Source organism: Rhinolophus ferrumequinum, chromosome 10, assembly GCF_004115265.2.
Source record: "Rhinolophus ferrumequinum isolate MPI-CBG mRhiFer1 chromosome 10, mRhiFer1_v1.p, whole genome shotgun sequence".
Classification (NCBI taxonomy): Eukaryota; Metazoa; Chordata; class Mammalia; order Chiroptera; family Rhinolophidae; genus Rhinolophus; species Rhinolophus ferrumequinum.
Window position 1 is genome coordinate 19,807,496 of NC_046293.1, and position 26,180 is coordinate 19,833,675.

Sequence of the window (26,180 nt, forward strand, 5' to 3'; positions counted from 1 at the left end):
CTGCTGTACAGAATGCCCTTCTCCACTCCAGTAACTACCCAATAACCTTCCCATCTTCCCTACTCTCCCATCCCTACCTAGATTGCCTGGAAAACTATTCTTCCTCCAAACTCCAGCTAAAATGTCATCTCATTCAGGAAACTTGTGCAATCCACCCTCCTCCCCCAGACAGATAATGCTCCCTTCCTTTGTTCCAACTATGTACCTTATCCTTGTTTCTACTGCTCAATTTATCACATATATCATATTTTCTTAATGTCTATCTCCCCTACTAGTATGTGAGTGAATTCCTTAGATACACAGACTGTGCCATCTTTTGGGATCCCCAGTACCCTAAACAGTGCCAAGCACCACATCAGGCTCTCAAATATTACTGAACACATGAATACCTGAAGCAAGAAAAGTACGTCACCAGATAGCAAATGAATCAATAAAGCCCACCTATAAAAATCCATCAGTTGCTATAGTCGACTCCTTGGGGTTTTTTCTTGGGGTTTACCATAAAATAGACAAGTTACTAAAGATTTTCATTTTTAAAGATAAGCAATTGATATACGTGTAATTAATTACAAAAATGGAATTAACAGTTTAATACAGGATGCCAAATACATGGGAGAATCACCCACTGGGAGAGTCATTAGGGGAACTGAGTTTCCAAGAATCTCCTTCCCTATAGCACTCCATGCCACAACAGACAGGAGGGTATAAGTCTAGTACTGCCTGAAGGGCAGGGATATAAGCTGAACAACCTTTCAAAACCCTTTTTCAACCCTTGATTGTTAAGATAGAAGAGAACTACCATGTTTCCCTGAAAATAAGACCTAACCGGAAAAAATGCCCTAGCATGATTTTTCAGGATAACATATCCTGAACATAAGCCCAATGCGTCTTTTAGAGCAAACCTTAATATAAGACCCAGTCTTATTTTCGGAGAAACACGGTAGCTTCATTCCAATAATAAGCACCACCCAATAATGTATAAATTTATTGGCCTGGCTACCCAAGCCTCATTGTGACAGGCTAAGTAGAAAATAAAATCCAAATTTAATCATGCCTGTGGTAGGCAGAATAATAGCCCCTCAAAGACATCCACATCCTATTCCACAGAACTTGTAAATGTTACCTTACATGGCAAAAGGAACTTTGCAGATACAATTAAGAATTTTAAAATGACATTATTCCAGATTATCCGGTGGGCCCAATGAGGCCTTAATAAGCGTGTGGTGAGAAGGTAAGAGTCAGAGGATATGGGATGACAGAAGCAAAGCTCAGAGAGAAAGATTTGAAGATGCTATACAATGCCAACTTTGAAAATGAAGGGAAGGATCATGAGCCAAGGAAAGTAGGCCATCTCTAGAAGCTGGAAAAGCAAGGAAAAGGATTCTCCCTAAAGCCTCTAGAAGGAACTCAATCCCACGGACACCTTGATTTTAGCCTAGTAAGATCTATTTTGGACTTCTGACCTCTAAAATTATAAGATAATAGACTGGTGTTATCTTAAGCCACCAAATTTTTGGTAATTTGTTACAGCAGCAACAGAGAACTAATCCAATACCTAAAGGATATCTCCTTAGCCACTAACACATGGTAATTAAAACTTACCTTCTAAGAAGTCATGATCTCGAACAGCTTCTGCAGCTAATACAGACTTCCCACATCCTGCCATTCCATACACGGTGACCCATCCTGGTTCACCATTCAGTTTGGAGAGTTTCTGCTGAATTGCACTCACCAGCTTCTTCCTAGTAACAAAAACAACCGGCCTCTGTGGTACTCCTCCTTCACACAGCACTGTCCTTACTGAAATCCAAAACAAAACAAGCACAAATGAAGAGAACTTTGTATGGTTACTCAAGTAATACCATAAAAACCAAAGAGAATAAGGCTGAGGCCTTAACCTCAGAATTTCCAGAAGTAAGAAATGTGGCTAGCATATTAATTTCAACTCTCTGATTTCTCAGAAAACCCAGAACAAAAGCAAATATATACCTTTCAAGATGACTACAGACGGTGGAAATTTCCATCTGTAATGCACCCTATTTCTCTCTGATTCTCCAATCTCTTTTCCTCATATTAAAGACTGGAAAGGAGAGTGTAAAAGTGAAGAATATGAAATTCCTTTCAATACAGATTTCTAAAGATCCTTATTCTTTCCTACCCATGAAGTCCATAAACACAGAACTGGAGAACTTAAATAAAGGCCTACAAATTGTCTATTTATCTCCAAAAATTAGGGTATGTATATTACCACCTCAGCAGTAGATAGCTTCCTGGGCAGGTAGAAAATGTCAGAGTTAATACAGATGCAAATAAAAACATGTAAATTGGAAAACCTAACTAAAATTTTTCACATGCATTTTTTTTCACATTCATTTTTCAGTGAACTGATCAGTCTCTTCAGCAGACTCCATCTATAGTAAGACAAAACTGCAGCAATATAGCCATTGCAATAGCAATGTGATAGAAGGTATTATGGATACAAACCATATGAAGTTATTCCACCAAATGAATCTTTGCCATTGGAAAAAGAGACCACAGGAATGCCATCAGAGAGAAGAGCAGCAAGATCTTTATACCCTTCATGTAGTAGAGCATTGTAGAATGATATGTAGGAATAATTATCTTTCTTAAGTATCATTTTAATTAGCATAGCGGCTCGTTGCTGTTGAGTGGGCTTAAAAAAAAAAAAGTAGTTTAGTATACTACAAAGAACATGTTTGCAACAATTTAGTGTAGACCAGTATAAGTTCTGAAATAAATTCTAAAAGTTTTTAAGAAAGCATAGACTGCCTCAGAAAGCTTTACCTCATTTTTCACTTTTTCCTCCTCTGATACTGTTAGAACTCCAGCACTAATCATATGATCCATTATGTAGGATGTTTTGATGTCCTTTTCCAGGGCTTCTCTATGTTGAAGCAAACAATTTCGAGCTTTTGCATCCATCCTCTCTCAATTTTTTCTCTCTGAGCTGTCAACCTCAACTACAGCCAAAAAAAATCAAAATATTTGTCAGGCCAATAAAAACATGAAAGGTGTGTAACTTCATTGGTAATCAAGAAATGTAAAGAAAATAAGATTTCGCAAAGTTTTTTAAATGGGTAAAACCCAATGCTTTTAAAGGTGTGAGAAAAATGGGTATTTTTAGGCATTACTTCAGGTGAGTACAAAATGGATGCAACTTTTCTGGAAGGTAATCTAAGATATAGAAGTGTTTAAAATACACATTCTCTTTAACCCAGAAATGCCACTTCTAGGAATTTACCTCAAGGAGACATTCACATGTGCATGCAAAAATACCCACAAAAAAGAATTAACAGTATGGATTTAAAAAACTATTTTACACACACACACACACCCACGATGGAATATTATACACCCATTTAAAATAAAACACATCTCCAAGTACCAACATGGAAAGATGCTAATGACACATTGATGATTGAAAAAATTACAAATATGTTCCCATATACAGCATAAAATGTGTGTTGGCATCATATAAATACAAAGAGAGATGTTTAGAAGTCTATTCAACAAAATGTTTGGGTTACTTCTAAGTAGCAAAATTTGGTGTTTTTTTCCCCTTTCTTTTTGTGTACTGTTCCACATTGTCTTACTTTTTTCATTGCACATTTTCACTTTTACAAGAAAAATAATTTTTTAATATTTTATAAACAATGATCATACTGAAGTCCTAGTCTTTAGAAACGTGTTTTATTTATCCATTATAAGACTAAATAGAGCATTGCTGGTATTGAGTATTAGTTCTTCCTCAAGGTGGGTGCAAGCTCTAGGTCTTCAATGGTAAACACATTTCTCATATGCTCACTCCACTTATGTTTCAGCTGAGCTGCTAAGTATGACAAAGCAACAGGAAATACCCTCTGATGTCATCTCTTGGAGTAAGAGAACACACAAAAAAAGAATAACATTCTTTACAGAATAATACTTTAAGGTTCTACTGACTTTATTTAAAATACAATGCAAATTTTTCCATGAGTATAAAACACAGGTCAGAATGTTTGCAAGTTTTTAAAACATTAACAGAACTCTATCCAAGGTATTACAGTGTCTAAATGTGTTTATTAATTTATTCATTCAATAAACATTTGAGCCTTCCTGTGTGCCAGGCCCTGAGTCTACAGAGAAGATTAAAATCATATCCCTGAAGGAATTCACAATCTAATGGAAGAGAGAAAAAAATATCATTAGGATGTGATGTCAAAGTGCAAAAACAAAGATAAGCACAAGTAATTTAGATTGCACAAAGAAAAGCAATAATCATTAAGCTTCAATAATAACTATATATTTTTTAAACGTCACCAAATGTGGCACTTGCAAACATAGGGAAGTAGAGCATTTGCCTAGCTTGTCAAGTTTCACAAAATGCCCAGCACTGGAATGAAACTGAGAAAAGAAAAAGTTGACTAGAATCAAGACTATTGTATTTTTTAAATGTTAATAATGTTTTTATTATCTCTTTAAACATCCCTTAATTTTTAGTAACAAAACTCCATTTGACAAAACAAAAATGAATTTTTAGGTTATGGCCAATAGCCTAGCAAATAGACACTCTGACAACCTGAAAGTAATGTCCAAGTTTACCCAGTCCTATTACAATTATGTAAACTGTAAACCGCACAAATTGAAATATTCTGAACAAATTCTCAGTGTCCCACTTTTGAAACCACACAAAAATGAGAACCCAAAACTCTTCATAGATGTGAAATAGAAAGAAGGGCAATTTCATCCAGGAAAACCGTTAATAGTTAACTACTTCCTCTTTAATTTCTCTTCCTGATATAGGACGTATACTTCCTTGTCCCAGAAGTCTAAGTCCCTAAGATCGGTACTGAACCTGCAAAGAACCCGGCTCCGGGAGAAAAGCGAGGCGCAAACTTACCCAAACCTTCGTACAAACCTTCACTGAGAAGAGCAGCCCTGTGGGCACAGAAATGGAAATCAAATGGATGTGGGAAGCAGCGGAGGCTTCGGAAAGGGAATGCAGGACACTGGGCGCAGCCCCGGTACAAATCCGGGTCTCCAGGTGCCTCACCTGGGCTTCCGCAGCCTGCGGCGCCTGAAGACCTCCGCGGACCTCCGACCACCGGAGAGGTAGGCGTCACCTCGGCGGGCGGACAACACAGTCCCGGGGTCGAAGCCGCCCTCCCGGTGGATGCCACCCCAGACACAAAGGGAGGAGGGTCACTCGGGCTGTCTCTCCTTTCCTCGGGCAGTAGCTGAACCCCGGCGCCCCGACGCCACCGAGGGCCTTGATTTCCCCACCTCCCGCTCCCTCACCCCTTCTACCCAAGAAGAAAGCATCCGCGTCCACTTGCACCTCCCCCTCTTTGCCTGAGGACCGCGGAGCAGTCAAAATGCACCCAGCCCGCCCAAACAGGACAGTGCGCCCGCGTAAGCAAATAAACACACTGAGCCCGGTTTGGGCTGCCGCCGCCGCGCGCGCGCTCCCGCCCCGACTTGTGCCCGCGCGCGCACAAGGAAGCGCCCTTCGCCCCACCCCACAGCGGGCGTAGCTAAGCCACAGGGACGCGCCGCGTTCCAGTGAGAGGAGGACCGAGGCGGCGGCGCGCCCGACGTGGCGCGAGCTGCCCCGCCCCACACCGCCCGGCCCCGCCCCACACCGCCCGGCCCCGCCCCCTGGAGTTCCCGCGGCTTGCACGTGCCGGGGAACTACGATCTCCTCAGGTCTGCAGCATTAACGCAGAGGAAGCGGAAGGTAGGGTCCTCACCTGTCACAGCTGGGGGAACTTGAAGACCGGAGGACGCCTTGAAGCAGCAAGGATGGCAGGGAGAAGGAGGGGGCTGGTTTCTGGGCGGCGCTAAATCTGGGCGGGGGCGCGGTCAGGGCCGAGGCTTCCAACTGAGGCTAAGGCGGCCACGTCCAGCTCCCCCAGGTTGTAAAGGCCGCCCCGGGTTTGTAGTGCTCAGGACCTCCAGACATGTCCGAGGTGAAGAGCCGGAAGAAGTCGGGGCCCAAGGGAGCCCTCGCAGATCTTGGGAAGCGAAGCGAGGGCGGGAAGAACCTCGAAGCCCGGGATCGTAGAGGCGCAGGCTGGGTGGACCCCCGGACTGGCGTGAGCCTGCTGTCGCTGGGGACGTGCCTGGGCTTGGCCTGGTAAGTGGACGTGAGGCCGCCTGGGCCCCGTGCCCGGCCTCCGGTGGTCGCCCCGCTCTTCTCCGGGTCCCGCGCTGGCCCCACCCGGCTCTGCATCCTCAAACTTACGGCCTCTGTAAGTTTGTAACTCATTTTTCCTTTGTACTAGTAACTAGTGCCCTGATCGCTCAGCTGGAGTTGAGGCTGATTTGGGAATGAGTCGGCCATTTCTTAAGAGATGCTGATTTGTCCAAACTGTATTAAGCGCCTACTACACGTCGGAAGCTTTCCAGTTTTATAACCCCTTACTTCCAGTCCGCTGTGCATTTGTCCGGGACAAATTTGCCCAACCTATAAATACCTAATGGCAATGTTTGCAACCTTAAAAGAATTCATTATCTCAAAGCAGAAAACGTTAATGATTACATCAAAATTTGGAGGATTTCTCATATTTTGGTCAGTGTGCATGCGTTGTGAGTTTAAGGTCGTTTCCTAAACTACAGATTGAATCTTAGTGCTCGAAATCTACAAAAGTATAGCACTTGTGTTCACCTAAAACTAAATATAATTTTTAAACCAAGCAAATAGTGATATATTGGTGTCATGTCAGGAAAAGTGCATATTAGAAATAACCTAAAACCAACTTACTAATTTTATTTTCCCCAATTGTTTTCTTAGGAATAACCCATTTCATTTTAATAACAAGACTGACTCTTTAAATTAGACTTTTCCTCCATTTTTCACTGATTTTTAAAGTATTTAGAAAATAGTTACTCATCTTCAGAAATTATCAAATTCTAGAAGAGACTCTGGACGTCCTCCAGTCTAGAACATTTTCATGATACTAGTAAATTTTGGATTATACTTTAGTGGTGACTCATCCGGAGTTGAAGTTAATAAAAGATTTGTTACAATAATGTGAAATGCTGGTTATTAAATATTCTCTTCCAAAAAAATTGTTAATTTACTAATATGTTATTTTTGTTTATGGAATATTTTTATTTTGATCTTAGAAGAATAAATGTACTGAATTTACTGTTTTAAATAAACTGCTCTTTTATCTTAAAATGCATGACTTTCTTTAGGTAAGTTAAAAGACCCTTTTTGTGTTGGGAAAGTTAATCAGTAATAGAACTTAGTATGCTCAAAGATATATGTTGCTTCTCTCTAGAACCTTATACAGCTGGTCTCAGTTACTGGATTTATTAATTCTCATTAATTATCCAAAGATTCATATTCATGTGAGATTAATTATATCACAAAATATTTGGCTTTTCAATAATTTGGTTATTGTCCTGGAGAAAAACACTGATAGGAATATGACAACATAAGAAACATCCAAACCCGTAATTTTTATTAAGAGTTTATTTGAGCCAAAACTGATGATGGTTGCTGGGAAGCAGGATCTCAGATGCTCTGGAGAATAACACTTTTGCAGTTTCTTTTATACATTTGAAATTGAGGGAATGTAAGGAAGATTACATGAAGGTGGGAGAAAGCAAGGTGGGCATTTGATTACAGGAGGTTAACAAGATTATGTGCTTTTCTGAGGTTCATTATTTCAAAGGTGTGTTAGCCTAGATACACAAAAACAATGGACATGGCTTGCTTAAGGCAAAGATAAACCTTTTACTAAAAAAGTTATGTACCACGGGTGTGAATACCCATCCTGACCTGCCCAGTTAGAAATTTATGATCAGATCACCCTGTGAGGTTACATTCCACAGAATCTCGTTTCCTCCACAAATCTATTAAGAAAAAACCTGTTGAAAAGCAGAAGCTTTAGCTCAGGAATTTTCAGTTAGTTCCTGCAGTAAAGACACAAACAAGTTACATTTGGTAGGAAGATTTTATTTGAACTGTGTCTTTGCAAAATAATAAAACAATACTCAAAGATTATTTCTAAAAATGGGCAGATTTTATGATTATTATTAAAATAGTTGACTATTAATTGCTCTTGTAAAATCTTTTGCCACGAGAGTTGAAGTATAAATACTTCAGTCACTGTTTATAGCAAATATTTATTTATGGTAAATTTGGGAATAAAAAATTCTGCTAAGACATTTACAAGCATTTTCTAAATAAAAAAACATTTGGTATCTCAAAATACATAAAAGCACACTAGAATTATAACAACGCCATTGAGAATTTCACCTCTCGAACACATACTAAGCATCTAAAGGTCATTTATCAAATCTTTATTGAATGCTTACTGTACTGACACTGTCCTGGTTGTGAAAATACAACATCGAAAATATTTGCCTATCTGTACTTCTAGCAGTTTGTTTATCCATCCTCTCACACTTAGATTGAATTTGGGGGGTAGGAGCGGTTGAACCCTTCCATTGCTCAAAGGAGGACTTCAGGGCATCACTATTTCAGTGTCTTCAGGCCTTTAGTCTTTGGATCCTTGTTTAGAAAGTAAACAGAAATAATACATAACATAAAGTCCTGGCATGCCATCCTACAAGTATGATAGTGAGAAGAAGCCCCAAAACAGGATGCTTTTCTTCCTGTTAGTGGTCTCATCCATCCATTCCATCCTTCATTTGCTATAAACCCAACCCTGGTTTCAATGGCGGACAGGCCTGGGGCTTCTATCAAGGGCAGTAGAAGGGAGCCCTGATCCTTTGTACCGTTACAGGCTTCTCAGAGGAATGGAAAACAGTTTCACAGAGCACTTCAAAAGAGAATAGCTGATGTGATATGCTCTAGGCACTATCTAGGAGCTTTATAAATAAGAACCTGTTAGATCTCTACAACAACCCTGTGAACTAAGTGGTAGTAGTATCCCCACTTTACAGGTGAGGAAACTATGGCAAAGATAAATAAAACTTGCCCACGGTGTTTATACAGCTAGTAAATGCAGAGCCAAAGTTGTCTAGCTCTACATACATGCCTCTCTTTAATATTAATCCAAAAAGAGGCCAAGATCCTAGAAATAGAAATCCTTACTCCAGAACTATTTATAGCCCTTTTCTTTCTTCAACTAGAAGTTGTAGTCCTTAGCAGACCCTAATTGTCTCATCTAAACTAGGGAAGATAAGGTGTAAGGAGGCTTTGAACAGCTTCTGTTAGAAAATGCCTCTGACTCAAAAAAGGAAACGAAGCACCTTGGCCACTAATCTGGATGCCAGTTTTAAAAATAAGTTTTTCAGAATTGATGCTGCCTTCTGTCAGCATTTTTGGTTTCTAGAAAATCATCTTCCTTAATGTTAAAGAGTTAATATTTATACAGCACTTAGAATAATATCTGGCACATCTAAGTGAAAAATATGACAAAAATATTTTAACTCAGCATCATACAAACCACTTTTCATTTTTTTCATTACTAGCACTAAGTCAACTTCATGCTTGTTTTTTCTTACACTACTCATATGTAGCAGTGGTGAATCTTATTTTTATTTTTCGTGAGAAGCTAACCATGAAAAAAAAAACACCTACAAATTATCATCAGAGATGATATTTCCCCTAACATGGCAGTGTTCTTCAAGCTTTTAATGAGTACTGAATTTTGAAGAGAAGTGCAAAGGTAGACAACATTAAAAATATTTAATAAAATGGAAAGTCCTATTAGTGGACCAATCTTCATAAAACGTCGTATTTATAATAAATACTTTTATTCTGAATGTTTATCTATAGGATGAATCCATGAAGTAATACTGTGGAGTAATGGGTGATAAAACTAGTCCCTGAAATCATACTTATTTCTTTAGAATAGTCTCAATCCTTGGTCTCTGCTGATCTCAGATAAGCCTGTATTCTGAGAAGAATCTCTTAAAGCCAAGAAGGAAACAGCCAATCAAAACAGAATTAACCTCACACATCCATCTGTGAAAATTAGGATAATGGTGTTTTCTAATAACCAAAAGTTTTGTTTAAAAAGTTCATATTAGCACACACTAGAAAAATCTAATTAATCTGTACTAGTTATGTAACCTGGACTTAATTAATTCAGTGTTATAGGATAGACACGAGCCATCATTAAAAAAAAATTATTTCATCCAACATTTTTAAACATTTGTTTAAAAAGCAAAAAATCCATTTTTGCTTTAACAGTTTTATAGTAACAGTTAGCCTAATGACATTATGAGTTTGAAACATCATCACCTTTGCAATGATGCACAAAGCTCAGAAGTCTTTCACCCCCTCCATTGAGTTTGGGAATCTTTCAATGTTTGTCTTTCAATAGCAGTCAGTTGCACAAAACTGTCAATTATTGGTTCTCACTTTACTGAGCACTCAGATAACCTGGGGAGCTTTTAAAATTTACAATATCCATGTCACATCCCAAACCAGTTAAACCAGAATTTCTGTGGGTGGGACCCAGGAATCAGTTTTTTTTTAAGCTTCTGGGTGACTCCAACATGCAGTGCAGCTTTTGAACCACTGGTCTATGTACTCTGATTTAAATATTGACTTCATATGGTTCTGTTCCACTGCTTTTTTTTTTTTTAAGAATTTTTTTTTTTTAATTGGGGAAGGGGAACAGGAACAGGACTTTATTGGGGAACAGTGTGTACTTCCAGGACTTTTTCCAAGTCAAGTTGTTGTCCTTTCAATCTTAGTTGTGCAATCTTAGGGGGCAGCTCAGCTCCAGGTCCACTTGCCATTGTTAGTTGCAGGGGGCGCAGCCCACCATCCCTTCTGGGAGTCGAGGAATGGAACTAGCATCCTGGTGGTTGAGAGCCCACTGGCCCATATGGGAATCGAACCCACAGCCTTCGGCGTTAGGAGCACGGAGCTCCAACCCCACCTGAGCCACCAGGCCGGCTCTCCACTGCTTTTTGATGATTCAATAAATACACAAAAAATTTCAACTGCTTTTTCTGAGCCCAAAGAACTGAGTCAAAGTGAATTAACCAAAATGGTATTAGAATCACAGCATTTCTTTTCTGCTTGCTCATTTCAAGTTCTATCCACACAAAAGTCCATTTACTGTTTTTAAGGTTGCGATAAGTTTTTTATGCTTCTACCCTTTACTATTTACCAGATGAAAAATACACTCCAATTTTAGAAAGACATCTAAAGTACACCTATATGACTTGTATTTTTTAGCATAACCAATTGTGCATGTTACACACCTTGCACTGCATATGTGTTCTGTTGTCATTTTGACAATGACTCCTATTTTCAATAGTTTTGACTCCAGTTAGCTTGCAACTTCTAATCATCATCACCTCTCTCTGCCTTCCACTCCACTGCGTTTTTTTCTCTTCTACATTTTAATTTAAAAAATACTTTTTTTAATATAGATAACCCTTGCTTCTACATTTCAGTATAAAAACACTTAATTTATAGCTACTAACCAAATATGGCCTTGAGGAAAATAGTAGAGATCACATATTTTTTCTAAATAATTCATATTTCTTCCTCCAGAATATTTCTTGTGCATACATCTATAACAGGTATCACACCATCTCATTCACTGAGCTGTGAACTCAGTGAGTGTTTATTGGGGAACAGTGTGTATTTCCAGGACTTCTTCCAAGTCAAGTTGTTGTCCTTTCAATCTTAGTTGTGGAGGGCGCAGCTCAGCTCCAGGTCCACTTGCCGTTGTTAATTGTAGGAGGTGCTGCCCACCATCCCTTCTGGGAGTCGAGGAATCGAAGTAGCAACCTGGTGGTTGAGAGCCCACTGGTCCGTATGGGAATCGAACCCACAGCCTTCGGCGTTAGGAGCACGGAGCTCCAACCCCACCTGAGCCACTTTTCATTTATACTCACTTTCAAAGAGTATAAATAATACTCTTTGCATGAGTATTCCAGTAAACCGCTGGTCATAGCCGGCTTCTAAATGTTGGCTGAAATAAACTAATAAAAGCTGCCACTACCCATACCAGAATTTATGTCTGGGTATAAAATACTCCTTTAAAATTCAAATTTAAGTAGTTATGAATTACAAGGTAGTGATTTTTCTTTTCTTTTCCAGGTTTGTATTTCAGCAGTCAGAAAAGTTTGCAAAGGGTGGAAAACCAATACCAGTTACTGAAAATAGGAAACAAAGGAATTCCAAGGGCTTCAAAGTAAAATCAATTTAATTTCAGAAAGGTAATTATAAACTGGCTTATTGTGGAGATTTTCCCATTTTTCTTCCCCACTATCACTCTTCTACCCCAGTTCATAAATTCTTTTTTCCTGCCTTTTAGACCATTACTATTTTAACTCACTGGCTTCCTAGTACCTCTTTACATTCTCCCCTTCAGTCCAATTCAAACTTAAATTACATTTTGGAAAAGCAAGGATTTATATATATATACACATATAATATATATATATATACACACATATATATATGTATATATATATGTGTGTATATATATAACAAATGTTATTGTTTAAAAAGACCGATATGCTCATTTCAATATGACCTCAGTTTTCTATTTAAGCATCTAGAGCATTGAAAATATGACTGATAGTTAGGTATAAAATTAAAGCAGAAAAAGTAAAGATCCATCCGTGTTTTTTCTTTACTTTCCACTTGGTAAGCATATATACATATGCATATAAGAAGGACTAACCTAAAAATAAATACTGATTTTGTAGCTAAATGAAAATTAAAATCTATGTCTTTGTTGTGTTTCTATTAAGCTCAAATGCAGGTGCATTATTTCTGTGATTCTTAAAAATGTGAGAGAAAAAATGTTTCTCTACCACGTTTCCTCAGAAGAGGGTCTGCTGTAGTCAGTAAGGCATCATGTGGGCTCACCTGGCTACTCTACTACTGTGTTTCCCTGAAAATAAGACCGGGTCTATATTAATTTTTGCTCTAAAAGACGCATTAGGGCTTATGTCAGAGGATGTCATCCTGAAAAATCATACTAGAACTTATTTTCTGGTTAGGTCCTTATTTGGGGGAAACACAGTAGGGACCAAGCTATCACTGGGAAACATGCCTTGTTTGTTCATTTCCTCACTCACTAACCCTTCACTTCGTTGCTACAAAGTAGACAAGGACTTGTACTTAGTACCAGGGTAAGCAAGGATGTTACAAAAATAGCCAAAAACAAAAATAGCCAAAAAACGAAATAGAGAGCCAAAAGAGAAAAGCATGGGCTGAAAATTATGCATCTGCTCAAACATGCCAGGGGATTCAATTGAGCTTGCTGGTGGGGGGCGGGGGCGGATTCTGAGAAGGAGCGGCAAGAGTTTGGCATTTTGACCTAGGACTCAAGTTGGAATCTGGTTGTGCTTGTAGTTGTTGGGGGCCCTCAGAGGAGACAAAATGATAGAGAAAATTCCAGGAGATAGAAACTTTCTGTACCTAAAAGCTATTAAAAACAAAAGTTAAAGATTCCTTTGTAAATGAAAATTTTGGTAGCAATTAAATGCTTTCTGAAATAGACTTTTTAATACCATGGGATCCAAAAAAATATTCAGTCTTTGCATAGCTCTCTCTTCCAATCTGCCTTAGGAGGAGTTTACAATGGCTGCCTTTTCACAAAGCTGACCCTAATAGCCAGCATAATGCAGTGGGAGGGGAAAACAACTCCACGTGGGCTCTCATCACAACTGTGACCTTGGAAAAATCACTTTACTTCTCTTGGCCTCCATTTCAGCATTTGTTAAATGCGAATAACAAGATTTTTATAAGGATAAGATGAGATATAGTATAAATGCAAACTCTTTGAAAACTTTCAAGCAATAATAAATTTAAGGTATTATAATAGATCTTTTTTAAAAATGAAAAACTATTAGAATATATTGGCAGCCCATAAATGCTAGCTCTTGTGGTATACCAGTCAGTATATGTTTGCAAATTAAATCTTGAGACCTTATTATCATGAAAAGTTGATCTTTTCCACCTTTGGGGTCTGCTGGGGTTATACTGCCTCCAGGTCATAGTGATGCTCTGCTGCACAGCCCAAACAAGAAATCACCTTAGGTGAAGAGGAGCTTTCCTCTTCAAAATGCTGCTAGTAAGACAACTCAACCTAACATTACCAATGTACAAGTATTTCTCAAAAACTGCTTTTAGAGGAACATGTATTATGGCTACATGTGTACATAAAATCATTTTTAAACAAGGTTTCAAAGAGGCCTCATATTATTCAGTAATGTTGCACATGTTCCCAACTATCACCTGCAACTGCTTCAGGTCTTGATTGGGGTGGGCCCAGAAGGTTTATGGCCATTCTTCTTACTAAACATCAAAAAAACATATTCTTTATACCGAGATAAGGGGACTACAGAAATGCAAAGGACATGGTCTCTTCTCCTAAGGAATTTAGAAACTTTCCTATCTTTACCTGGCTCATTCCTCAGTCTGTTTAAGAGTCAGATTTCGGAGCCACTTCTAAGCCTTTCCTCGCTGACCTCCAGACTTCTGATCTCTCCTCTCGGCATCCATTCTCCAGTGCTAATTCTGTCATGACACGCATCATAATCTATTGTGATTTTTTGTTGTTTTAATTCGTCTCCTTTACTACTCTTTAGAGGAAATGCCGTTTCTTTTATCTCTATATGCCTACCTACTAATAATTGAACAGAGAACACTCAATGAGTCTTATTAGTACTCCAGAATATATGATGTAAAAAATCTAAAGCACTATCTCCGCTCTCAAGTTGTAAAGCCAGGGGCTATACTATATACAGGGTCTAGCAAAAGGTCTGGCACAGAGCGAACACTGAAAACTTCTTGAATTATGTGCAAAGTGCCAAATAGGTGGCACAGACATAATACAATATGTGCTACAGGAGTTCAGGCTGAGGAGCTGAGATTGGGTCTGAGTCTTGAAGGAAGGACAGACCTTAGCTAAGCAAAGAGGAGGGAAGAATAGCATATAGAGAGATTATGGAACTTGGCACTTCATCTTAGAAGTATTTTTTTTTGGGGGGGGGGTGAAGGGGAACAGGACTTTATTGAAGAACAGTGTGTACTTCTAGGACTTTTTTCCAAGTCAAGTCGTTGTCCTTTCAATCTTAGTTGTGGAGGGTGCCGTACAGTTTCAAGTTGTCCTTTCAGTCTTAGTTGTGGAGGGCGCAGCTCAGCTCCAGGTCCAGTTGCTTATGCTAGTTGCAGGGGGCGCAGCCCACCATCCCTTGAGGAAGCCGGCAACCTTGTAGTTGAGAGCCCACTGGCCCATGTGGGAATCGAACCGGCAGCCTTCGGAGTTAGGAGCATGGAGCTCCATCAGCCTGAGCCACTGGGCCGGCCCCTTTCTTAGAAGTATTAGGAAACATTGTGGGGTTTTTCATATTGTACCATGACGTGCATAGCAGTGTTTTAGAAAGCTTAATCTGGCTGTACTCTGTAGGATGATTTATAGAGGAAGTAACTAGAAGCAGATATTAGACAATACTTCTAGAATATTTTCCTTGATCATCCAACTCTGGTTTGGATGCCCCCTGTAAGTGCTCCCATAGTTCTTCCCGTCATTGCATATATAGACTTGGCTTTCTCGCTAATTAAACTAAGCTGCTTGAGGGCAGAACTGTATCTTGTACAGTATTGTATCTTCAATACAATGCTGCAAATGTGATAATATTCATTTCTAGGCCTTTTTGTAGTCTCTGTGGCTATTATCTATGTGTGAGTATAGACTAAGAGAGGTCCACCACCTGGCCCTTCTATTTTCCGGAACATATTAGAACATGCCAGGAGCTCTCCATAATTTGCAGATACTTAGAAACACTTTACTATTTAACATGAGTTGTCTCACTAAACTGGTTTTTATTCATTTTTGCCTTTGTGATATCTGTAAGATCTGATCTGGTACCTTCTCTGCAGAGTTCAGTCAATGGATTTTTTTTCAGGCAGCAACTCTTCCATAATCATTGAATTTAGCGAAGTTAAATTTTATAACTAAGTTACACTTTCTAAAAAAGCCAAATAACCATAAAATCTAAGCGACAACTAAGTCGCTTTCCATTGGAGTAAAAAGAGGGGAATGTGATATACTTCCGGCTCCTTTAACAGTATTTTTCACTTTAATACCCTCCATGAAAATGTGCAAATATTTAGGATTACAAGTTCAGGTGTATGTATATGTTGCTACCATGGTGATAATCGGTTTTAAATTTGTTTAAAATATTTTAAATATGTTTAAAATATGTTAAGACATATTTTAAGTATGTTAAAGTAATAAATGTTTTTGTCAATATGATTCTGACATACTTGGATATTTAGACATCTTCAGAATGTGATTATTAAAATGCGTTTCCCTAATTGAAAAGTTATTAAGTAGCCTTGGGAATTGTTTTGTGTTATAAATGCAGCTTGAGTCTACTGAAAGTATCCTGCAGGAAGCTACACCATCCATGTCCTTGGTGACTCAGTTTGAGCAGGAAGTATCCAGACTCCAAAGTATCATGCGTGACATTCAAAATAGTGAAGAGATGCTCGCTCAAAGATGCAAAGCCTTAATGAGAAATTCCAGAATGTTACGAATTTCTGGAAGAGAAGCCTAGAAGAAATGAATGTAAAGACAGACATTTTGAAATCAGAATCAAAACAGGTACATTCTCAAGTTACTGTCCAAATTAACTCAGCTGAACAGGAGTAAAATTGCTCACTGAAAGCTAAAAGATTTGGAAGACAGCACGCTAAGAAATATTAGAACACGTAAAAAGACAAGAAGAAGATGATCTTCTGCGAGTCGAGGAGCAGCTTGCTCTGATACAAAAGCAGTGGAAAAGTTGGAAAGGAACAGCATGCTCTCTTGCCAGAGATGAGACCTGACGAATAAACTTGCTAACTACGAACCCAAAGTTGAAGAATGCAAGACACATTTGCCAACCATTGAAAGTGCTGTTCGCTCTGTCCTCAGAGTCTCTCAGGATCTGATAGCGACAGAAAAGAAAATGGAAGACTTATCTATTCAGATGTTTAATATGGAAGATGATATGCTGAAAGCAGTATCTGAAATAATGGAAATGCAGAAAACCCTTGAAGGAATTCAGTATGATAATAGCATATTAAAGATGCAAAATGAATTGGATGTTCTGAAAGGAAAAGTTCATGATTTTGTAGTATATTCAAGTACAAAAGAAAAAGGGACTTTAGAAGACTATAATCTAGAAAATAAAGAAATTGATAGTGATTTTTAAATGCACTACATTTATTTTGATGAACCATATTATACATAAATTGTTCTGTGTTTTTGTATTATTTTGATATGCCTCACTTTATCCTACATTGTTGGAAAAGAAGTGAGATGTCCACACAAATGGGTTATCCAGATAATCAAAGCTTATCTTTTTAAGCAATAAAATATTTCATTTTAACCATTTTAATAGAAATATTTCTAAAGTATATATTTGTCTACTTTTTAAAAGTAATATTAATATTATAAAATGCTTTTCTAGTAATTAATGGGCATTATCATGAATTTCACCTGTTTGACCGAAATATATTAACGTGTCTAGGAATATGTACCTCCTCACTAAATGACCACAGTTTGCTATTTTTCAAACCTTATATCTACTTCATACCCCTTTTTTGTCACCTGAAAAGGTAAAGGTAACCCACTGTCAGGTCAGTTGGTAATGTGCCAGTCTCAGCCAGTTCTTCAGTTCCTTTGTAATTCACTGCAGGCTAAGAATCCACACAACCAAGTTCATGGGAATTTTGTCTGAAATAAAAGATAACATGCTTGATGGAGAGCCTGGGTCCTTTGCTATGAATTAATATGCACTTTTTGAGAACTGTGGAGCCTAGGAAACATTTTTCCTTCTTGTTAAGTTTCTAAACTGTATTACAGATACTTATAAGAATTTTTAAATAAGAGTAAATATATTTTCAATGGAGGCTTTTCCTACGAATTAAGTGTGTATGCTTTGAAGTATGGACTTTCAGAATATTTTTGTATACCTGTGTTGTTTTTTTAAGGTTCTGACTGTGTTGCAGACTCTTGAGTTTGCTAGATACATGATCTCTAGATAAACTATGCGTATTCTACTTACAATAAAAATACACCAACGAGCCTGTGGCCTATTTTAAAGAGGAAAAAACAGCCTAATGAGTAATGGTGAAAATTATGGTTAATTAAAAGTATGTCATTATTTTAAAGAATCCCCAAACTAACTACCAAACCAAATTTGTTTTACATAGTGATTTTATTTTACTCAAAATTATATAATGGAGTCACAAGGAATAAGACATGGACATACTGAGATGAGATTAAGCAAAGGTCTAGCCATAATTTTCTAATAATGATAATCAGAAATGTGCAGGATGGGGGAGCATCTAAGACTTTCATTGGTAAACTGATATGTCAAGAGTGTCTAAGCTTGCTGTTGAAAACTGAGTCAACTGCATATGGAAGTACTGTTTTGTTTTTGTTTTTGTTTTTTTAAAGATTTTATTGGGGAAGAGGAACAGGACTTTATTGGACTTCCAGGACTTTTTTTTGTCCAAGTCAAATTGCTGTCTTTTCAATCTTAGTTGTGGAGGGTGCCATTCAGCTTCAAGTTGTTGTCCTTTCAGTCTTAGTTGTGGAGGGTGCAGCTCAGCTCCAGGTCCAGTTGCCATTGCTAGTTGCAGGGGGCGCAGCCTTGCAGGAATCAAGGAATCGAACTGGAAATGTGGTTAAGAGGATGCGCTCCAACCAACTGAGCCATCTGGGAGCTCAGCGGTAGCTCAGCTCAAGGTGCCGTATTCAATTTTAGTTGCAGGGAGCGCTGCCCACCATCCCTTGCCAGACTCAAGGAATTGAACTGGCAACCTTGTGGTTGAGAGCCCACTGGCCCATGTGGGAATCGAACCGGCAGCCTTTGGAGTTAGGAGCTTGGAGCTCTAACCACCTGAGCCACCGGGTCGGCCCAGTACTGTTCTTTCTTGTTTCTTCTTGCCAATAACCAACTATAGTCCCAGTTTTATAATGCAGTTTCAGTGGAATTAAACACAAAGAACTTGAAAGCGGTTACAAAAGAATTGTGGACAAGTAGTTTTATTATGTAAATTTGCACATTTTAGGAAAAATCCCCAAAAGTTCTGTGGTAGACAGCCATGGGTCATTAAAAAAAAAAAAAAAAAAAAAAAACCTGGAAAACTGCTACTATCAAAGGGCATAGCATTAATTTCTAGAATCTTAACATTAAATTTCTTGACTTCTGAATGTCTAAGTTCTTATCTGTGTGCACTGACAAAATTCTATTTGTTTCCTTTTATTTTCATGCTAATAAAATAGATTATACAGTTAGCTGGAATTTTGCTATTTCAACCTTCGTCCTGTCAGGGCAGATGTAATCTCTTGTACTCTTCACTTTTTATTTTTTTGGCCTATTACCATATTTGATACATTATTATTATATATATATCATAGTAATGGTTACAGAAAATAAAGGAAAACAGATGGCCGCTGTGCTCTATAGTGACTGTTACAAGGGAAATAAAAACTGCCCTTCTCCAAGTATTTCATGAGAAAGCTATGTGTATGTGTATATACACATGTATATATTCCTTTACTCAGAGGTTTCCTTATAAGTTGTCATTAGAGAGTTTCAGATGTACCTAATTTGTCTTCCTGTTTCTCACATTCAACACAAATACTTGAAATTTCAAAAAACTTCCCTGTGTACCAAATACTAAATCTTACCTTTAGGAAAGATTACCATATTCTAAGATATGTTTTTTTGTATCTTTGTAATTGATAATAAATTTGATATCAATCGATTTCTGAGAGAGTACTGGGTCCAATTTTTTTAGTTAGTACATATAAATCACTTATAAAACAGACGCCTAAGTTTTAACTTTTGGATGTGAAGTTTCAATGTATGTTTATGTTAATATCTCCTTAAATTTTGTTTAATGATTAGAAGCTGTTGACTAAGTGTACTTTTATACTTTATAAAGAAAAATGTTGATTAGCCTGTATGTTTCCATAGAAAATTAAATTCTTAAGAGACAAAGTTAATGGCATTATTTTTAATCTCAACCTAATTGTAGACCTTTGTGTGAATCCATAATCTTGATCACAGCTTAAAATGATGCTGTAAATTCACCAGACACACACACACACAAACTTTTCTTTATAGACTTAGCTCATATTTGCACAGTTGGCAAAAGCTATGCAAATTCACCCAGTATCTGTTCAGCTATGAACTATTAATTTAATTTAAATCAAAGTGTTCCATCCCAGCTTGACAGCGCGGGAGGAGAGAACTAACATTTTGGAGCCTATTATATGTCACCGCTAGGGGTCTCCATTCATCGCCGTCATACTAACAGCTGCAGGTATTGAGTACCTAGCATCTCCCAGTCTTTGTGCAATGCACTTTGCATGTGTCATTACTAATGCTCACCACAGTTTTGCTAGCTATGGAGACCCATTTTACAAATGAGTAAATTGAAACACAGCAACATTAGAAATCTTGCAATCATAGTGCTGGGTCTGTCCAATTCCAGAGGCCACTGACCTCCCACTATTCTAATGGAACCTACTGCTGTCAACCAGGAGAAGAAAAAAAATCACAAGAAATCTGTCAGTGGAACCATCTTGAGAATTTAAAAATCTGTTTAATTCAGCCAAAGTTGGTGGAAGCCAAATGGCAACTGCCACGTTACCATTGAACTAGATTGTAAGTCACTCAAAAGTTGTAACTGTGACCTGAAATTGTTTGGGCCTTAGGCATAGGAAGGAATCAATAAATGTTTAGGGAAGAGTGGGAAAGCAGTGGTGGAGAAAGAGCTCTAGATGGGAATCTTCTAATCTAGGCTTTGCCACTAACTGTTTTTTTTTTTTTTTCTTTCCCCCCCCCTTTTTTTTTTTTTTTTTTTTTTTTTTTCCAATTTTGGGGCTGTTTTTAATTTGTAAAATGAGGTATTGTATCAAATAATCTAAGATCCCTTCTGGCTTTAAGTGGTTTTAGATTTTAGAGATCAATACAATTTTCAGGTCATTTATTGCAGTTCCTAAAGCATCTTCAGACCCTTTAGGAAAGTTTTTGGAAGGTTAGTTGGACCCAGAAATCATTCCTTTCAACCATGTTGCTGTGCTGTAGACCCAGACAATAGTTAACCATTACAGGACAGCATCCAGCTTAGCACTTTGCATATGTATAGGAACTTGGTAAATATTCAAATTACTGGCTGAATCTTTTGAGCTACTGATACTCTCCAACTCTTCTGTCCATCCTGGGCAAGTAGCCTAAACAAGCCATAAGTAATGTTTTTAAATAATTAAGTAAAATAATTTCTAGACTATTCCTATACTGTATTGAGTTTGTATTTTAGTACAGATCAACAGAAGTTCATGATAAATTCCTTTTATAAGCTACCAAGTGAAACAAAGAAGCTTGCTAGCAGTTTCTTAATTATCTGATCCTTCTAAGAATAAACTTAGCTCTTTCTGAGGTACCATAATTGTGTAACGCTGTTAAGCTACATTTACTCTACCAGAGTAGATACATTACTCAATGATAACCTAGTAATGAAACAGATGAAAATAAGCCAGCTCCTTTTACCCTTGGAGATCTTGTTTCAGCAAATACACTTTATTGCAAAACTTTTCCCTTAAAAGGTGGCTTTGCAATCACTACTTGATTTCCTTCCTGTTTGGCTGTTTCTCATTGTCATACCCACAATAACATTTTTACAATCTAACTTCTCTATCAAAAAAAATTGGGGGCCACCTCCCCCACCAGTAATTAATGTAGCATAAACCTATTGAGGAAAATCCTAAAATATATTTTGAAACCAAACATATATGATGAGGCAACAGCTTGTCATTCCTTTGCAACTATATAGCTGCTCCTTTTTAAAGCTGCCATAAAAGTAATAGTACAGGTATATTAAATTTTTATTTGCATTAAACAAAACTAAGTAATGTTGCCAAAATCTCAAAAGTTTAGCTGAGTAAACCAAGCAAACGCAATTTAAGAAAAGTGATTCATGAAAAACATATTGAAGAAATGCACAGTTTGGAAAAAACTTGATGTCTTTAAACAGCGTATCATTTTTCGGCCTGCATATTTGCTTTTTATTCCGTGTTTTTTCTGAATTTTAAAAAATCCATGATTGACATTGTTTTTCCCCAAACTACAAACTCTGTGAAAGCAGAGACTGTTCTCGATCATACTAGCAAAGCAAATGTTGAATCAAACTGGTTTTGATTCATACAAAACTGTAGACAATCTCTTATTTTAAAACAATGCTTTCCTAGAAAATGAGCTGCAAGTTAAATGTGCAAAAGCCAAACAATTGACTTACACATTATAACTGGGATTCCCTTTTTCCATGTAATCACGATGGATATGTATCTTTGGACACAAGCTTTAATATATTTTATATTTGTCTTCAATTTTTTTCTTTATAGTTGAACACACAATCCATAGTCTTAATCTTCTGATTGAAGCTTGATAGTCTTACCTGACAATTCCTATCTTTATTATTTAAATTGAATAAATACTTGACATATAACATTGTGTAAATTTAAGGTGTACAACGTGTTACTTTAATAAATTTATATATTCAGCTATGGAAAGGATATATTGCCATTTGTGATAACATGGATGAAACTGGAGCACATTTAATTTTCAATTTTGTATCCTTTATGAGATCCACATTCTCACTATAATTAACACTTTAATTTTCCCTTTTCATCTAAATTTTATTAACTTATGGCACAATGCAATAAAATTTCAAATATTCAAAATACAGTAACTCAACTTCCCCAATACCTCTATATAAACACACACACCAGCAACAAAAACCACAACGTGAAATGTTGCCAGGCACTTTTGTGGCTCAAAATGTTCATCAGTTAACATGTCCAAGTTAAACCAATTCAGAGATACCAGTATACAATGGAAATGGTGAAGAAGGACGGCTCTGAAACATACAGGAGTTGAGAACCACTTGTATTTGGAATCATGGAATTTTAGAACCTTGGATAGTTTTTTGTTATTTTGTTTGCTTACATGTCTGTCTTCTACTAAACTAATAAACTGAGTTGAAGTCAAAAACATAAGCTGTACATATTGTATCTTTCACACCAGGTATGCCTAATAACGTATAGGAACTTAAGAATTAATTGAATTATTCAAGGTCTAATGGATAGATACCCCAGGTAATTATAGTAGTCATGGAACAATAAAGTGTATACACATAGTCTTGGACGTTGGTCCCTTCATTCTAGCACATCTTACAACTATAAACAATTTGTTTCACAAGTTATGTTGCCTTGTCGGATCCCCCTCCAAATCTACCGAAGCTCATCTAAAGGCTTCCTCCTCTTTCCAGCCACTGAAAAACAAGTCATTGTCTATCATTTAGCTCATTTTCTCACTGTATAGAGGACTGATGGTACAAAAATAACTGAAAAATGTCACTTCCAATGATATTTTATATTTCCTTCTTATTCATTAGTAATACACTTAATACATCTTTAGCAAATACTTTCCAGAGGAGCAGTAAAGTTGTGGTTAAAAATAACAAAATTTAAGTTGAATTTTAAATGTTAAGCTTTTAATCAATTTAATTATTGTGGTATATTTTCTTATAGTGTCAGAAGTCTGAAGCTATCATGGAACAATTGAAGTCTTTTCAAATAATCGCTCATCTAAGGCGTCTACAGGAGGAAATTTATGAGGTGAAAACTTGGTCCAATAGGATAACTGAAAAACAGGACATATTGAACAACAATTTGACAACTCTTTCCCAAGATGTTACAAAAGTAGACCAAAGTACAACTTCCATGGCAAAAGATGTTTGTCTCAAGATTACAACTATAAAAACAGATATACGACGTATTTCAGGTTTAGTAAACTGATGTAACATCATTGACGGATTCTGTGCAAGAACTAGAAAAAAAAATAGAAAAAGTAGAAAGAAATACAGTAAAAAACATAGGTGATCTTCTCTCAAGTAGCATTGACCGAACAGCAATGCTTCGAAAGACAGCATCTGAAAATTCACAAAGAATTAACTCTGTTAAGAATATACTTTCGGAGCTAAAGAATGATTTTAACAAGCACACAGATAGGTTTTTAAGCTTAGAAAGTGACAGAGCTAAAGTTCTGAAGACAGTGACTTTTGCAAATGATCTAAACCAAAGGTGTATAATCTAAAGAAGGATTTTTCCCGTTTGGAACCATTGGTAATGACTTAACACTACGCATTGGGAGGTTGGTTACTGACTTACTCCAAAGAGAGAAGGAAATTGCTTTCTTAAATGAAAAAATATCTAATTTAACAATAGTCCAAGCTGATATTAAAGACATCAAAGATGAAATAACACACATTTCAGATATGGATTGATTTTAAATTATTCAGACTGAAGTAACTTTTTTTAAAAAAATGGTATCCCTTGTCATAATATAAAAAGACCAGTAAGTCAGAAATAATGAAATGTTGGAGTAATACCATTTTTTTTATTTGATTCTATTTTGTACAGCAAAAATAAAATTTTTTAAAGGGTTGAGCACTTGATTCTTCAAAATGAATATTAATACATATACTTGCAACTTTATATAGCAAGAACCTTATGCATCTCACACACACTATTCTTCCTAATAGGAAGAAGCAGGATCTGCCAACCTAGCACTGGGAAATAGATGGGGCAGGATCTGAACCCCTACATGCCCTCACCGCCAGGGAGCACAGGATGTGTGGTTGGGGCCCTAACTGGATCTTGCTCACCGCATTCAGAGTTAAAAAGAGATAATTGATTAGATAATATCTGAGATAAGCACCGTTGGGAGTAGCTGACTCCCCTCACCCTTCTCCCGCCTCTCCCCACCCCCTCACCTTTGGATTGCACAATATAGATATATCCAACTCCACAGGGCTCTTCTTACATTGTGATCGACACTCCTCCCAGCAAGAGGTGGTGTCTGCATTACTTTTCCCTGAAGCTGGGATTTGGTCTTCTGGGACTTCTGATGTGACCAAGAGCATAGTGGAAGTGATGCTATATGACTTCCAAGACTGAATCCTAAGACTCAGCTTCTGCCTGGCTCCACTGTGAAGCCCTGAAGTGCAGCTGCCCTGAGCTGTAGATGTTGAGGAAAGACTGAGCCACTAACAGGGATCTCTCCAACCTGGATGAGTGAAAAAGCCTTTGGAGATGACCCCAGAGCTACCATCTGACTGTAACTTCAAGACACAGACCCGGAAGAATCCAGCAGAGACGCTCCTGAATTCCTGACCCACAGAAAGCTTGAAATTATAAAATCTCAAACCGTTGCATTTCAGATGATGTTACACATCACTGGTGATGCTCATTTACCATAGCCACTGGCTCGGGCTCAGACTGCCGCCCTTTTCACCAGTTTGGCTCAAATTTGCACCCTAACCTGTCTGCAACCCAAGTAAAAGCTTGGAACCTTAAACATGACCAGGTGATGATGATATAGAGAAGTTAACATGCAATTACCATGTTTCCCTGAAAATAAGACCTAGTCGGACCATCAGCTCTAATGCGTCTTTGGAGCAAAAATTAATACAAGACTGGGTATTATATAAGACCTGGATTTTACTATAGTAAAAAAATGAATTATATTAATTTTTGCTCCAAAAGACGCATTAAAGCTGATGGTCCGACTAGGTCTTATTTCAGGGAAACACGGGAGATGCATCCAGTTTCTAAATTTAGTTGACTGACCTTACAATATGGATTTGTAACAAAACATTTCTCTCCCTGATGAAGACTCCTTGAAAGTTTTTTTCCTGAGGCCCCACCTGTAATTTTACACAAGAGACTGTCAACCCAACCCATATACACAATGCCTCAAGGTAAAATGTAATCAGATTTGAAAAACATTTAACTATATTGTGGATTGGACTTTTATACTTCCTAACCAAAAACTAAGAGTGGCTTGCTTCCTAGAAAGCTATTAAATTAGTTTAGGCTTAATTGGCAACCAAACTTCAGATGCTCAAGTATGCGAGTGCTGCTTTCCAGTGGCATTCACCTACTTCAATTCACAACAGGTATCTTTCTTAAAAAAACAAAACTGACAAATAGCTTATGTTAATTTTTTTGTAATTTTAAGTCAGATTTGTGTGAAGACAATTAAGTTACCTGAAATAGTTTTTAGCTATGGATTGCTTTGGTCCTTTAAAAAACTATCATTTTAGAATCACGCTAATTAAGATTACCTTCTTTTACAAATAAGGATTAGCC

At 37.5% G+C, this 26,180-nt stretch overlaps 2 protein-coding genes across 3 annotated transcripts in view; one reads left to right on the forward strand and one right to left on the reverse strand.

The window, feature by feature from the left end:
• APAF1 (apoptotic peptidase activating factor 1) overlaps nucleotides 1–5,455 on the reverse strand; it is a 66,781-nt gene extending 61,326 nt beyond the window's left edge. The window contains exons 1-5 of one of the 2 annotated variants that reach the window (XM_033118082.1): nucleotides 5,054–5,455; nucleotides 4,901–4,938; nucleotides 2,806–2,981; nucleotides 2,485–2,674; nucleotides 1,603–1,800 (exon numbers count right to left, since the gene is read on the reverse strand). In XM_033118082.1, the coding sequence (XP_032973973.1) occupies nucleotides 1,603–1,800; nucleotides 2,485–2,674; nucleotides 2,806–2,943 (526 nt within the window). In that variant the 5' untranslated portion in view covers nucleotides 2,944–2,981; nucleotides 4,901–4,938; nucleotides 5,054–5,455. The remainder of the gene's footprint in view (nucleotides 1–1,602; nucleotides 1,801–2,484; nucleotides 2,675–2,805; nucleotides 2,982–4,900; nucleotides 4,939–5,053) is intronic. The other variant, XM_033118081.1, reaches the window with a different exon arrangement.
• Nucleotides 5,456–5,662: 207 nt separating this feature from the next.
• On the forward strand, nucleotides 5,663–25,515 carry IKBIP (IKBKB interacting protein). Its single transcript, XM_033116317.1, is given in 9 exon segments — nucleotides 5,663–6,136; nucleotides 12,047–12,080; nucleotides 12,082–12,111; nucleotides 12,113–12,165; nucleotides 21,330–21,336; nucleotides 23,565–23,819; nucleotides 23,821–24,097; nucleotides 24,100–24,150; nucleotides 24,153–25,515. Coding segments are annotated over 9 exon segments (1,044 nt in total). The 5' UTR covers nucleotides 5,663–5,960; the 3' UTR covers nucleotides 24,314–25,515.
• Nucleotides 25,516–26,180: the final 665 nt, after the last annotated feature.